Raw genomic sequence first — 16,439 nt, forward strand, 5'->3', positions numbered from 1 at the left:
AAATGAAGCCTTAACTCGAAGACAGTGGAGTCTTTGAAAGGAACAGAATTAAAGTAGGGTCTGTCCTTTCATGATGGGGTACAAAGACGCTATTAGTCAATTCAGCAAATATGTCGCTATTAGTCAATTCAGCAAATATGTCCTCTGCAAATCAGCTCAAGGCATTCAGAGAGATGACTTTGAAGCAGCATGCTGATGAGGTCCAAAGGGGAGCTGAAAACTTACAAGTGTTTCTACCTGGGTCACACCATCTAGGAAATAACCCAGGAGAAGTGTGCAAGGAATCAATTACTGCCCTCCTAGAGTTGATCTCAGCTGTCTGTATATGGTTATAGATTTCCCAGACCTGTTTCAAATGAATTTTCAGAAAGCCTGTGAGCATTGCAAGTTTTGGACTATCTAAAGAAGGGTTGCTCTCTAGGCTGTGTGCATTATTAGAGGGATGGTGAAGGACCAGGAATCTCATAATATTCCCATTGGTTCAAATCGTCTTTCAGTGTTTATTTATTTATGGCTGTGTCAGTAAGTTGTGGCACATGGATTCTTCATTGTGGTGCGGGGGCTTCTCTCTAGTTGTGGCATGTGGATTCTGCAGTTTGTGGCAGTTGGACTTAGATGCCCCCTGGCATGTGGGATCTCAGTTCCCCAACCAGGGATTGAACCCACATCCCCTGCATTGGAAGGTAGATTCTTAACCCCTGGACCACCAGGGAAGGTCCTCTGACAATATTTAGTACATTTCTTTTTTTATTGGGGAAGAGAGCATCATTGCAGGTTACATGGCTTTGGATTTAAACAGGTAGGCTTGGGTTTTAAATTTTGATTCTGCCATATGTGAACTATGTGAATTTGGGTAAGTTACTTAATTTCCCAGAGCTCAGTTTCCCCATCAATAAACAGTAATATCCACTTTGCTGTTTTGCTGCAAGGCTTCAGTGAGTTCATACATGCCAAAGGTCCTTGCACAGTGGTTACTCAATACATCTCAGCTCTCTTGGACGCTGAGTATTATGGGGGCTGAATGAGACAATCCTTTCCTTCCTCCCAGCTGAAAGCCAAGACGGCATTGGCTTATTTAAGCATGAAAACATCAGTGTGCCCCATTTATAAGCTTGTTTTACCCTAGGAAACTGATACGAAGGAATCGACATCTGCAGCAATTGCTTCTGCCCAAGTGGCTGCAGCTCCCCACACAGGAGCTGGGGCTGGCAATGGGCTGCTGCTCTCAACGTAAGTTCTGGGAATTCACGCCGTTGGCTCTGCACACTTCAGTCTCCACTGGGCTGGCAGTCTCTGTGTTGAGCTTGGGCATCAGCCAACATCTGAGCTCTAGCCTTAAGTGAGATTGGCTTCAGAGTGTCAGGCACCTGTCTTGGGGGAAAATAGGATTTTCTCTTATTGGTATGGAGTGTCAGATTCTGGCTTTAATAAATTCAGTGTACGTGAAGCAATGCCATCCCCCACTTTATACCTATTGTGTCTAAGTAATTAGCACCTTCTTTCATTCTCAGAGGTGACCCACTTCAGATAACAAATTACGTAGACATAACCATACTCATAGAAATGCAAGTGAAAGCAAGGTGGCTGGGCATGATTCAAGGGCCATGAAAAATTTTAAAAAATAAGTTTTAGGGAATTAAAATTTGATTTTCAACACTGAGGAATTAGAGCTACCAGCATATGAAAGTTTGAGAGAAAGAGACTGTGTTTGTGTGTGTTCAGGGGATGGGAAAAGGTGGTGTGCCAGTAGATGTTCAACAACCAGCTCTCAGGGTGTTGGTGCCCTGATTTGTGGTGTTTCCTGATTTCCATGGTGTAAATACTACGATCATGGATGATTTCATGCTACAAATGTGATGTTACTGAACACAGGAGTAAGAAAGAGATGTGCACGGTAAGTTCTCGTGAGTTGGTATGAGCTGGCTCCCACGCACCAACGGAAAATGGGGATTTAACATGAACTTTGAATACTTCTGTGATGTTTCACTTTCTACAATATTAATGTATAACTTTCATAATAACAAATCCTGCGTGTATGTAATATATGTACATGATATATATATATACACACACACAAACACACACTCATGAGACATAAATACACATACGAACTTATATATTGGGTTGGCTAAAAAAAATTGTTTGGGTTTTTCTATAAGATCGTATCAAAAACCTGAACAATTTTTTTGGTCAACCCAACATATTTGTGTGAGAGTTGGTCCTAACAGTCTTCCTAAAGTTTTTAGTAAATTTGAGCGAATGCACTTGAGTGTGTAATACACTGAGGGGCTCTCATAAATCCAGCTGCCGCAGGGTTTCATAATTTCATAATTGTCATAAATTGCCATGATTTACCTTGCTAGCCCACATCTGGTACCTAAAACACCTGGCTTCCATGTTGTGATGGAAACTAAATGGACAGTGGGAAACTGCTTTGAGGACGCGAGTGTGAAATGAGATCTAACCTCAGGTAGGGAGAAAAAGGAGTTCAAGTTCAAATGATGAGCAAACACAACGGGAGGACAGAAGTGTAAAGTTGCCGTTTATCGACTTTGCTCTACACTGAAGTGTTTCTGGCAGGTCCTTAGGAGAGTGGGAGGGGAGTGAGGAAGAAACAGTCTGTACTTTCATTTATTGATGCAGCGCCTGCTGGTCACACTGCGACTCCATACAAACAGCCCGGCAGAGAGTGGGGCCCTGACTCTTGTTCTCATCAATGTAAACACAACATTAATATTGAAGATTCAAGAAAATGGGTAAAAAGTCCAGTGTCCCGTCAGTCTGTGTGATGGTGAAGGTGCTGGCCTACCCTTGGATGGGTCCCCAAGGGAGCCTGAGGTCATGACCTTGGCCCAGCCGCAGCAGAGCAGACATGATCACAGAGGAGCCCCATACATTCTTCCAAAGTTCTCCCAACGGGCTCATGAATCTTCAGGACTGAATAATGAAAGTTCTAAAGGCCTGAGAGGTTCGTACCCTTTGCGTGCACAGAAACCATCCATTTAAAGCCCTGTCCCCATGACTCATCACTGCCCAAAGGAAACGTGACCAGCTGTACAGTAGCTGGTCTTTGCACTTCCACAGTCCTCTGTAGTCCCTGGATTCTGAACAGTTGGAAATTTAAGGTCATGGGGCCTTGAGGACCATCCTGAAGAAGGCTACCCATGTTTAAATACTGGTTGAAGACTCCTGTCTTCTTGGTTGAGCCACTGCTGATCGAGGGATGTTAGCTGAGGCAGCTGGTTTTCCTTCGGAGCCTTAAAGGATCAGGTTTTATTTTTGGGATTCTCAGACTCAAAACAAACAAACAAACCCCCCCAAAACAAAACAAGAATGACCTTGAGGATAAGGAGCCAACCAATCCTACCTCCAGGTCCTGTCAAATACAATGTCCCCATTGGGTTTCCCCAAGTAGCTGGTTCGATCATTGGCATGCCCTCCTTTTGGATACACAGTTAAACTGTAGGGCGAAGAAGAAAGTTTTCTCTGATAAAGAGACATTTTTGCTTTTATTTCCTGGGATGGATAACCCCCAGCACCCTGCCTTCCCTTTAAAAAAAAAGAAAAAGGAAAAAAGCAATGAAAACATCCCAAAGACCGGGTTGTGTAGCTTTGTGGAAGGATAGCCCATTTGCTCCCTCTCACCCTCCATGTCCCATTCTTGGAGAGGCTGCGTAGATGGGTGATTTCCCCTGCTCTGGGAATGATGGATCATGGGCCAGAGCAGGGTTGGCTGGATCCTTGTCCTAGATCTCCATAATGAGGGCAGCTTAGTTGGGCCAAAGAGACAAATAAAAACTAACCAAAACAGCGATGCTCAATTTGAGTTTGAAGGCTGGGCCCCGAACAGCAAGTGGCTCTCCACCCCCCTGCAGAACGTCTGTCACTCGTGTTGGGCTTCCTGGTGCTAGCTGTTGTTCTCAGCCGTGAGATATTTGAGGGCAGCAAAGCCGTAGCGGCGGGACATGTCCTGCTGAAACTCTTCCTTCAGGGTTTTGAGACAGATGCGGTATTGCTTGTTGGACCGGAACTTGGTGATGTCGAAGCTGGGGGCGTGAGGCATGTGGATCATGTACGCATTGGGCAGCACGATGAATTCATACTCCTGGAAGCAGACAAGAGCAGACTGAGGCCTGCAGAGTCACCCTGTGATGTATAATGAACACCCAAGCAGACAGCTACTTGACGAAACAAGGGAATGAAGTCATGAATGACTCCAGTACCAGGGCAGCACCACGGACAGCGTCACCACGCGGATGAGGGCAGTTAGTTCAAGGTTGTCTCCATGACCCTGGGTGTATCACCTGGCTTCTCTGAGCCTTAATTTTCTCATCTATAAAGCGAAAGTAATATGACTGCCTTGAGACTACTACAGTCTATGGTAGTACAGACACACCTATAGTAGTACTACACACCTATAGTATACCGTCTATTACTGAACTACGAAGGCAGAATTGAGGAGCTCAAAAAGAAACTTACTGGTCCCACAAATCCCCCTAAATTTACTACCTGGTCCTTTGGAGAAAAGCTCTACAGACCTCTGGTTTAACCTATTAGGATTCTGTAGGATATTTTTTTTTGAGGCAGGTGCTCAATAAGTATTAGCTGAAAGAATGAAAGGGTTTCATGATTAAACACTGCCTGAAAAATCACTCCTTTAGTTACAGGGTAGAATAGCTGCACCTTATTTGCAAGTTTTGTGTCATTTATATGGAATTCCTAGAATGCTTTGTGTCAGTTATATGATTCACAGGCTGAGTGATGAATGGTCATCATTTACTCATCTTCATCACTCGGCTGAGTGAGGATGAGGGGGTGAAATGGTTTGTTCCAGGACACTCAGATGTGCTGGGGACCTGGCAGAGAACCCAACTCTCATCCAAGGGAGGAGAAAGAAAAATGAATTAGGAATCAACAGAGCTGAGAACAAGTGCTGCCACATTCTTACTCTAGGACCCCGAACACATCCTGTTCCTTCTTGAGTCCCTGCCTTCTTATCTCCAAGGCTCTTGCAGCTCTGAGGTTCAGGCCTCCCCTCCCCTCCCCCCACCTCCACAATACTGGGGACATAACATTCTACTCTTCTCACCTGGGCATCTAATTCCATGATGTGAGCCACCTTGTTCCAGCCAAAGCCCACAAACCTTCGGTCATACTCAGGGCAGTCCCGTCTCACAACAACATACGGCTCGAAATCCGCCTCCCACTCAACCTGGTAAGGCGTGGTGGCAGTCCGCCACTTGGCGAAGTTTGTGGGTGCGTGGCCTTTCGTCCAGACATGGTACCTGGGACACATGGAGAAAAGCCATTGGTGGAGGGGAAGGAAGCAGAGGTTTCCAAATGCTGGTCTGGAGGATGAAGACGTGTATGCTGATATAGTCCTTGTTGTAGGTTGTATTTTTGTCTCCATTCCTTTCCTTCCCTCCTGCCCCGGCAGAAGCTATGTTCAAGTCCTGACCCCTAGTATCCGTGAATGCAACCTATTTGGAGAGAAGATCTTTGTGTGATCAAGTTAAGAGGAGGTCACAGTGGATGGTTGTGGTCTGTAATCCAAAGTTCTTACAAGAGGAGGAAATTTTGGACACAGAGATATGCAGGAGGAACTCCATGTGAAGATGTGGGCAGAGACAAAGTGAGACACCTACAAGCCAAGGAATGCCAAGGATTGCTGGCAACCACCAGAAGCTAGAAAGAGGCAAGAGAGATATCTGCCCTCGAGCCTTTGGAGGAAGCAAGGAACTACCAACAACACCTCGATTTTGGACTTCTGGTTTGCAGAATGGTGAGGATAAGTTTCTGTCATTTTAAGCCATTCAGTTTGTAGTACTTTGCTATAACAACCAAACTAAAAGTCACTCTGATGTGTCCGACTCTCTGCGACCACATGGACTATACAGCCCGTAGAATTCTCCAGGCCAGAACACTGGAGTGGGTAGCCGTTCCCTTCTCCAGGGGATCTTCTCAACCCAGGGATCGAACCCAGGTCTCCTACATTGCAGATGGATTCTTTCCTAATTGAGCCACCAGGGAAGCCCAAGAATACTGGAGTTGGTAGCTTATCCCTTCTCCAGTGGATTTTCCTGACCCAGGAATTGAATCAGGGTCTCCTGCGTTGCAGGCAAATTCTTTACCAGTTTAGCTACCAGGGAAGCCCTATAGCAACAGAGACAGCCTCTTGCATATGTTTTTTAGCATTAGAGTGGTTGAGCAGCTTGACCAAGATCATGTAATTAATGTTGAAATGTTTTTTCCTGAATTCCTAGGTTTTTTTTCCTACCCTTGTGCTCATGTACTCAGTTGTGTCTGATTCTTTGAGCTCCTATGGACTGTAGTCTGCCAGGCTCCCCTGTCCCTGGGATTTTCCAGGCAGGAATGGTGGAGTGGGTTGCCATGTCCTTCTGCAGCAAATCTTCCCGACGCAGGGATCAAACCTATGTCTCCTGAATGGCACACAGATTCTTTACTGCTGCGCCACTGGGGAAGCCCCTTGGGTTGGCCAAAAAGTGTGTTCAGGGATTTCCATAACTTCTTAAGGAAAACCGTGAATGAACTTTTTGGCCAATCCAATCCATCCTTCACTAATGAAGAGGCTATCGCTATGAAAAGGTACATGGCTTTCTGGATTGCTGTCTGTCACTGATATGGAACTGCAGGCTAGTCTGTAGCAGGCAGTGGAGGGCAGAAATCTAGGATGGCTTCTGGTGACCCTGCCCTAGTACAGTGTCCTTCCTCTTGAGGCAGGACTATGAGCATGATATCACTCCTGCAACTATGTTACAGTATACGGCAAAAAGAATTTTTGTAGATGCAATTATGGTTACCAGTCAGTTGACTTGAGACTACTGGGGTGGGCCTGACCTAATCATATGAACCTTTAGATCTGGGTTTGGAAGAAAGCAAAAAGCCATGTGTGAGCTGCCTACGGGGGTCATGTGGCAAAAAGCCTGTGGGTAAACGGTGACCTCAGTCCTCCAATCACAAGGAAAGGAATCCTGTCAGCAACCAGTGTGCCTGGAGAAGAACCACACACTCTAGAGACAACTGCAGCCTCGCCCACACTGATTTCAGCCAAATGAGAACCATAAGCAGAGAATCCAGTCATTCCATGCTTGGACCTCTGACCCTCAGAAAATGACTGTGAGATAATCAATTTGTATTGTTTGAGCTTCTAAACTTGTGGTAATTTGTTATCTAGCAATAGAAATGAATATAACTATGGCTGGCACTAGTGGTGAAGAACCCACCTGCCAATGCAGGAGACATAAGAGATGCAGGTTCAATCCCTGGGTCGGGAGGATCCCCTGGAGGAGGAAATGGCACCACACTCCAGTATTCTTGCCTAGAGAATCCCATCGACAGAGGAGCCTGGAAGCCTATGGTCCATAAGGTCACGAAGAGTTGGACATGACTTAGCAACTGAACAACAACAATAATAATGATAATAAGCTCTAGTAAGCACTTAACTCTAAACTGGTTATATTGTACTACCCATAATTGTAAGTTCTCATAATCTACCCAATATCAAGTTACAAATAGCAATAGGTAGACCAGGGATTCATACCTAGGCAGCCTGGTTCAAGGGATAGGACCTTTAATCAGGTTAAGGTCTAAGTTAACTATGCTGAGTTACCTCTTTTTATATGTCACTGTCACCACACTCTCTGGCCTGTATCTAGAACAAGTAGTCAATGGGGGCTATACACTAAGTTGAACAAATGAAAGAAAAATCTAAAAACCTGAGAGGCACCTAAGACAGAAGCCAGTTAGTGGGGCAGGAATATGTCTCTGGATGCTAAAAGAGATGGGGGCTGAGAGCCAATGAAGCAGCAGATGGGGGCCCAAGAAAAAGAAAATTCTAGGAAGAAAAGCTTCAGAAAATGCCCTAAGAAACCTACTGTCACACCAGTAGACAGTGGTCTCCAGAACTTCTTTCTGAGACCATCTACATTGGCCTCAAAAAAAAAAAAAAAAAACCAGTGATGAGAGACATTTCCTGGGTCCACCTTGTGGGATGCTTAGAAGAAACCTGGGACACTCCGCGTTGAGCAGAGGTTCTCCAGCTGGCATGCCTATCAGAATCCCCTGGAGGATTACTTAACTGTCAGACTGCTGTATTCCACTCCCAGAGTTTCTGATCCAGTAGGGCTGGGGTGTGGCTTGAGACTTGGTGCTTCTAACAAGTTCCCAGGGGGTGCTGATGCTGCTGGTCCAGGGACCATGCTCAGAACTGCTGTCCTGGAGGACGGGTAGACCTAAGCATGATTTATTAGTTCAGGTGCTGTTGGGAGTAGATTTCAGCTGCTAGGAGGTGTAAGAGTTCATCATTTGGAGGGAAGGTGACAGAGCAGGTTCTCGGAGGGAAGGTCTGTAATTCAGCACTTAGCATGCTGGCTTGCAAGCTCTTGGCCAGAGTAGCAATCACGGACACAGCAGGCCAACCCCCAGCTCTCCCAGCTCTCAGGCCCTTGGCCTTGGCCTTGAAATGAGTTCTTAAATAACCTGGGGATTTGGAAGGAAGGCTGCTTTAGAGACTTGCCAGGTGATCAGCCTTTGGGATGCCCACCTGGAGTAGGAAATGGCAACCCACTTCTGTACTCTTGCCTGGAAAATCCCATGGACAGAGGAACCTGGAGGACCACAGTCCATGGGGTCTCGGAGTCAGGCACCACTGAGTGAGCACACACACAGCCACTAGGCTATGGCGTCCAAAGCCTCCACTTTTGCCTGCATTTTCAGGTGCTGGTAAGTAAATTCAGGACTTGACTGGTGGTCTGATGGTATTTTGGTTAAAAGCCTAGGCTCTGTGGTTCTTAGACCTGGGCTGAATCCAGGCTCTGTCATGTATTGGCTGTGTGGCTTGGGCTAGTTATGGAGCCTCTCAGAGCCTCAAGTTTCTTTATCTGTAAAATGGGGACAGCATGTTTGTCTCAGGGATTTGCTGTGAGGGTTAGATGAGCTGATCCCAGTGCCTAGCTTATGGTTTGTTGTTCAGTTGCTAAGTTGTGTCTGACTCTTTGTGACCCCATAGACTGCAGCACACCAGGCTTCCCTGTCCTTCACGCCACTCCTCGATTCCTTTATCTGTATGAGAGGTGAAAAGGGAGCTCCTCTGAACTGTTGCATGAATAACCTATCTCATAAAGTTATCTTCACAAAATAATGCCTGCTTGAGAAAACCTTCTAGAAACTTCTAGTAACTTAACAGTGATATACAAACCTAAGTTATTATTAGGATCTTTTCAGCAAAATTCAGATTGCGTAGAAATGTATGTTTTTTGGGGGTTTTCCGGGTAGTGCTGGTGGTAAAAAACCCACCTGCCAGTGTAGGAGACATAAGAGGCATGGGTTTGATCCCTGGGTTGGGAAGATCCCCTGGAGGAGGGCATGGCAAACGACTGCAGTATTTTTTTTTTCACTCCAGTATTTTTTCCTGGAGAATTCCCACAGACAGAGGAGCCTGGCAGGCTACAGTCCATATGGTTGTGAAGAGTCGGATACGGCTAAAGTGACTGAGCACACACGTGGTTTTTTTGTTGTTTTAGTTCAAAGGAAGTGTTTATACTGTTTAAAAGGGAGGCCTTTCTTTAAAATGGGAGCAGAAGGCAGGCACGGCCCTCTCTTACAATCGGGAGACTGAGCAGGATTCCTGCTCACCCAGGGGTGCTCCCCTTAATGGTGCACTATGTCCCTGGGGACAGAAGCCATCTGCATCTGTGCTACTGTGCAGACTCCCTGGCCCTTTGGACAGGGGGATGGGTAGCTCCTCTATGTTTCTGCAGGACTGAGGGGTCTAGGAAGTCAGGGAGATGAGGGATTTGTTTGAACCTGTCACTCGGGCAACAGGACAGACAGCTGCCACACTGCTATATCCAATCTTGGAGTCACCTGGATGCCTTTAGCTGCTGAAGCTACTACTGCTGCCCATCCCAGGCCTGAGGACCTCAGAGAACAGACCGCTTACAAGAAAAGAAAACGAGAGATGGCCACCGTGGCCCTAATGCGACGAAACCCACTGATCAAACGAGTGAATGGACGAGCAAACCAAGAGGAGAAGTCAGAGTCAGCAGACGGGGCAGAACATCAACTGATTAAAGTGGAGAAGAAAGCAGGTGACCACCCTACCCCCCCTTCCTGTCCTTTCCATCTGGCTACACAGGGTGAACTCTCTCTCTCACTGGTAAGTCGTGTCCGACTCTTTCATGACCCCATGGACTGTAGCCCACCAGGGTCCTCTGTCCATGGGATTTCCCAGGCAAGAATACTAGAGTGGGTTACCATTTCCTCCTCCAGGGCATCTTCCCACCCAGGGATTGAACCCAGGTCTCAGGCATTGGCAGGTGATTCTTTACCACTGAGCCACCAGGGAAGCCCTACAGGTCAGTCACACCAAAAGCACACGGCATGTGGGAAGAGAAAGAGTTATTCCAAGCACACAGTTTGGGGCCAGCGGTGCTGCTTTGGCCTGAAAATGGTCTAATGCCAGTGACAACCATCGGGGCCAGTAGCTCCTCTTGCTTCTGGTTTCCCAGGAGCGAGAAGGACTTCGGGCTCCCCCTCTCCCAGGGGATGGCAGTGAGGGCCACTCACCTGAACGTGAAGAGGGTCCCCATGTCTAGCATCGAGAGCAGCTCTGCCTTCGACTTGGGGAAGGAGAGCCGGTAGCGCAGTGTCTCAAACGCAGGGACGATCATGGCCTTCTTGGTGTTGGCGAGGTCCAGCTGGATGACAGACTTCCTGGAGAGAGGGCAGGCAGAGAAACGGGGCCCCTGTAATGCCAGGGGTAGAGGCTGCCCCCAGGCGAGGGCGTGGAGGGGGCTGGCACAAGGAGGGGTCAGAGAGAAAGCCAGAGGCAGCCTCAGTTTAAACAACAGGGAATCCGAGACCTGGGGGAGGCCTGGAAGCTTGTCCAGCAGCACTCAGGAGCCTGGCTGTCTCTGGGCCAGAAGGCAGAGTCTTTCTGGAGAGAGAGCAGAGGGGCTGGGGACCCCTACCCCTCACGTCCGCAGCGTGTGCCCCTGTCAGAGCCAAGTGCAAAAGCCAAGAGACCAGCCTGCTTGCTGGGTCCCCTGGGCTGGCCGCACGCCTGATGCATCACTGGCCATAAGGAGGGCTGGACATAATGCTGATGAGATGATCGCCAGCATGGGCATCTGTGGTCCCATCTCTGGGACTCTTCACTCCTTGAACTCCTTCAGATGCTAAGCCTTCAAACTCGCCTGACAGACGCCACAGAGTCAGCACCCAACATGCCAGAGCTCTGGACCCACCATCCTCTCCCTCACTCCTGCCTTCTGCACCTCCGAGATCCAGCTCCTGTCTTCTGGATTTGTCTGCCTGGAGCCGGCTCTGAGGCCATCATTTGAAAGAGAGAAAGGTCACGGCGCATGAGACTGTTAATGAACCACAGAGAGGACTTAAAAGCCTGGCTTTTCACTTTAGGTGTCTTGCCATATTTTACAAGTGATTCGGTTTCTCATGACCTTAGGTTCTTCCTCAAAATGGGGCAATAATATCTCCCTGCTGAGCTGCTGTGGAAACTGGACAAGGTACCAGAAATACCAGTACAGACAGGTATACCGGGCACATGGCAAAGAGTCCCTCTTATGCTGCAGTGCTGTCCTATTCCCAGGCATCTCTTTGGCCATGGCTGTGATACTTCAAGCTGGCTTCCTGCTCAGATTACTGACCCTTGGGTCTCAGGCCATCCTGAGGTGCTCATTATCTCTGAGACAGAGAAAGAAGCCTCCCTTGGAGTAACACGAGGTATTTTGCAAAAATGCTGCAAGGAGCAAGCGCAATACAACTGCTTCTTACTTAAAGTAACTTTACTCAATAGACCTCTGAGCCTGTGTGTGCAGGACAGGTTGGTCTGCAAGGAGCAGGCACACTGTAAGGAAGTAACTTGTGAGCCCAGGCTAGCATGAGACATGAACAGAGAAGCAATACAAAGAACAACAGCGGCAGGGTTCGGTAGCCACAAATGAGGGGGAATCTGGACCAGGTCAAAATAAGGAGGGGTTTCTCAGAACCACTCTTGGTGAAGGGGCCTCACCAGCTCCCAGTGGAAGAGGGTGGTTGAGATGGACTGGGAGTTGACATGAAAATTCTTCAAGTATCATTTGCAGTTCACTCTATAATTATGCTTCAGTTAACTATATACCAAATGATATATGACCCTCACATCACTATTTCAAGACAGATTTGTAAAGGATGACACCAAGATAGAATTTAGGTGAGCTACCCTTGGCCGGTTAGAGGATCAGACGTCTGAGTCAGCTTGTTCTGGCCTGCATTCCTCTTGTCTTTCTCCAAGCAATGCCTTTATACAATCACCTAAGGTTCCCTGGCCTGTGGCCAGACATCCTCTTTCATATCAACCTTACACTGGACATTGGCAGACTGGGGGCTTGTTACCTTTCCTCCAGGAAAGGTACGTTGTTGATGATGAATTGCTAAGTTGTGTCTGACTGTTTGTGACCCCACAGACTGTAGCACACCAGGCTCCTCTGTCCATGGGATTTCCCAGGCAAGAATACTGGAGTGGGTTGCCATTTCCTTCTCCAGGGAATCTTCCCTGCCCAGGAATTGAATGCTCATCCCTTGCTTGGCAGATGGATTCTTTACCACTGAGCAATCTGGGAAACCCGGGAAAGGCATGCATCTTATTTATTGACGTGGATGTTAGGGATGGGACATATGGGTCTAAAGAATATCCTTGGATCAAAATGGCGAAGCCTCTGGAGGGAGGGAAGATATCCCAGCACTGATGGGTGGTCGCTATTCCTTCAACAGTCACCATGCATTTACTCTGCTTAGAAATACAGAATACCACCTCCAAAATCTCTTCCTGCCTGATGCTGACGTTCTCATCTAAAATGTTTCAGGATGCTAAAAGCCCAAGGACAAGGATCGCTAAACTAGGACTCAAGATTGCATTTGCAGCTAATTATGTGAAGATATGATTGCTGTGGAAATGGAGTGGGAGGCTGGGAGGGCTGAACGACAAAAGGAATGGCAAAGTGTACACACACAACAGTTACAGAGATCTATGAATGTGGGTATCTCTATATAAACCTCAAATAGTTGTTACAATCAAGGTTATTATAGAACCCACTTCTTTAAAAATTTTTTTTAAAAATTTTATTTATTTGACTGTGCCAGGTCTTAGTTGAGGCGTGTAGGATCTTTGATCTTTATTGCTGCATGTGAGATCTAGTTCCCTGACCTGAGATCAAACCCGGACTCCCAGCACTGGGAGCATGGAGCTTTAGCCACGGGGCCACCAGGGAAATCTCTAGAAGCCACTTCTTGGAATAGAAGATAACTCCCCTTCTCATGGCCCCTGTACACAGGGGCAGCCCTGAGCCGTGCTGCCCTATGTGAAGCCCTGACCAGGTGTTCAGGGGCAGACACTAAAGGCTGAGCAAATCAGCTTCTCACTCTTGGAAATCTGAACAGATGCAGAGGCTGGAGACCATAGAGCTCACTTGTGCTAACACCAGGCAGCACTTCGGAGGTTTCTGAATTTCTGCTGCACAGGGGCCCAGAGCTGCCATGGGTTACTTATGGTCTCAAGTACTAGTTTTCTGAATCCTACTTTGATTCCATAAGATAAACCACTCAGTAATTATGCTTCCCCTTTGATTTCTTTTCATTTTAATTAAGCGTCCAGCATTGGTTTCTGTTGCTTTCGACCAAACAACCAATACACTGCAAGGTCCAGAGTAAGCAGACCCAGTCACCAGTATGCTGCCCAAAACTGAGTCCTAAGAAACCTTATTTCCCTCTGCATAGAGAGCATGAGATTCTGGAGTGTTCTGTAAATTCCATTTAATCTCGCTGAAATACAAAGCACCACGGAGACGGATTTGTCACTAGATAGGTTCGTTTCAACCTCAGTTCAAGGAGGCTTTGATATCGATGTCCTGAATGGTTCTTATTAAGAAGTTGTTTCAGCAACAAAGTGGCTTCAGGGCACGGACTCTGAGAACATCTGTTCCCTGAGCTGGTAACGGCAGCCTGGGCTTTCCTGCACTAGTGTGTCCAGCCAGCACCTCCCACCTTGGCTGGCCTGCTGACCACCTTGAGTGGCATGGTCTACGGCCACTCTTACTAGAAAGTGAGTCCAGGAGGGGACAGAATGTCTCCAGTGTAGGTTCCTCCAGGAGCAAAGGGAGGATGCTGAAGTGGGAAGGCTGGCCCAGGGGCCAAGAGACTTGCGTCCTGGAGCCAGCTCTGACAGGCTGAATGACTCTGGAGTCTGTCATTCATCTCTCTGAGACTGTTAATCTAGAGTATTCAAACTGATGATTTTTTTAAAACAGTATTTTTACTTATTTGGCTTCCCCGGGTCTTAGTTGTGGCACGCACAGGCTCTCTGATTTTCTTGGGGCACGTGGAATCTTTAGTTGCAGCATGTGGGATTTAGTTCCCTGACCAGAGATCGGACCCAGACCCCTGGCACTGGGAGCATGGAGTCCTAGCCACTGGACCACCAAGGGGAGCCCCTCAGCTGAAGATTCTGGAAGGCAGTCTGGTATGGTAGTAACTAGGCAACTTGGTTTCTGACCCTGACTCCATCACTCCTCTTGGGCAAGTCACCTGGACCCTTCTGAGTCTCAGGGTTCATGCATATGTAAAACATTCTGATAGGAAAAGGTACGCCTTGCATACAGAAATGCTTGGTGCAGTGCCTGGCATGTACTAGGCACTGACTACTTGATGGTGGCCGCTCCTGATGGTTTGTTTATGTGTCAGTTAAGCTGGGTTGTGGTCCCCAGCTGGTTGGTCAAATACTCCTCCAGATGTTGCTGTGAAGGCATCTCATGGATGTGATTAACATTTAGGATCAAGTAAAAACCCTTACCCTTGATAATGTGGGTGAGCCTTGTCCAATCAGTTGAAGGCCTTAAGAGCAAAAATTTAGCATTACTGGGAAGGAAGGTATTCTACCCCAAAACTGTAACACAGGAATCCTGCCTGTGTGTCCAGCCTGCTGGTCTGCTCTATGAATTTCAGACTTGCCACCATCATAGTTCCTTAAAGTCATCCTATGGTTCTGTTTCTCTGAAAAATCCTGACTAGCCCACTTGCCCTTGTCCACGACCCCTTTGAAAACATTCACAAGCCTACTAGAATGTTTCAGGCATGCAGAACTCCTAGAAGGCACCTTAGTTATCTACAGCAGTAATTCAGAATCTTGCTGGTGTAACAGAGTGCCTGGTAAACACAGTGACTTGGAAGCAGCCAGCACCAGGTTCAGGTCTTGCCTGTCACCCTCCTGTGACCTTGGGGACCTTGTAGTCACAGCCTTCCCATCTGTAAAATGGACATGATGTTCTTATCAATTGGAACTGCTGTGAGGATGAAGTGAAACCATCGCTTTAGAGACACTCTAGAATAACTGAGGAAGCTCCCTGGTGCTTAAAATGACCAAACTCCAAGACTGATCCTGATAGTTGACTGTGTGTATACCGCCCCCCCCACCCACACCCTTTCTCTTTATAACCCCATCCGCCATCCTAGAGGCAGGCTTCTGTCATCAGGAAAACAGCCCAGATTTCTGACACGAGGAGATGATGGGAAAGAGTCTCAGAGAAATAAGAAACAGGGATACATTGTGGGTTCTAATGCAATAAAGATGAGGGCTCTGAGGCTGGGGGCTCAGGTTTGCATCCCAGCTGATTACTTAACCTCTTTGACCTGTGGTTTCCGTCTGTAAGATGGAGATGGTGATCCCAACGTTGATCTTGGAGGGTGCTGGTGAGGACTGAATGGGTTGCTATGCATCGAGTGCTCAGCCTCTGCCTGGCAGATGACAAGCTGTGGTGTGCCCTGCTTATCAGCATGGGCACCCGCCCCTCTTTTTATGCTGGCCTGCCCACAGCCTGGCACCCACCCTGGATCTTCCCATTTTGTTGTCATTGGCTCATTTCCTGGCTCGTTGCACCCAGTACCAGGCGCTGCTGAAACACCTGGGCTACACTGGTAAACAGAACAGGCAGACATCCCTGTCCTCGTGGCAGGGAGCTGACATTTTGTGGTCGGGGACAGACGAGAAGAACAAAGAGTGAACAGCATGGTATGTTGGAAAGTGAGAACTGCTGAGAGAGAACGGGGCTGGGTGAGGGATGTTAGGAATGCCAGAGGTGGGGGATGGGTTGTGATTTAAAATAAGGTGGTCCAGGCAGGCCTCACAGAGAAAGGGATATTTAAACAAACGGCTGGAGTAGGTGAGGGAGCACGCCGCATGGTGATCTGGGGTAAGAGCTTTCTGGAAAAGGAAACAGCCAGTGCAAAGACCCACCTGACAAAAGCACAGTAAGGCGCAGAGAGAGGACCTAGAAAGGGGACTGGAGAGGCTCCTGCGGATTATACAGGGTTTACAGATCACTGAAGGGTGTGGTGGGCAAGTGAACCCCCTCCCCAAAAGCCATCCA

At 47.6% G+C, this 16,439-nt stretch overlaps 1 protein-coding gene across 8 annotated transcripts in view; it reads right to left on the bottom strand.

The window, feature by feature from the left end:
• Window positions 1-729: 729 nt before the first annotated feature.
• Window positions 730-16,439, bottom strand: part of LARGE1 (LARGE xylosyl- and glucuronyltransferase 1) — a 589,892-nt gene continuing 574,182 nt past the window's right edge. For 6 of the 8 annotated variants that reach the window (XM_065938554.1, XM_065938571.1, XM_065938581.1 and 3 more), the window contains 3 exons: window positions 10,588-10,734; window positions 5,090-5,285; window positions 2,522-4,105 (listed from right to left, as the gene is read on the bottom strand). In XM_065938554.1, the coding sequence (XP_065794626.1) occupies window positions 3,908-4,105; window positions 5,090-5,285; window positions 10,588-10,734 (541 nt within the window). In that variant the 3' untranslated portion in view covers window positions 2,522-3,907. Of the gene's footprint in view, window positions 1,372-2,521; window positions 4,106-5,089; window positions 5,286-10,587; window positions 10,735-16,439 lie in introns of those variants that run through there. The other 2 variants (XR_010663630.1, XR_010663631.1) reach the window with 2 other exon arrangements.

Source organism: Muntiacus reevesi, chromosome 1, assembly GCF_963930625.1.
Source record: "Muntiacus reevesi chromosome 1, mMunRee1.1, whole genome shotgun sequence".
Lineage (NCBI taxonomy): Eukaryota > Metazoa > Chordata > Mammalia > Artiodactyla > Cervidae > Muntiacus > Muntiacus reevesi.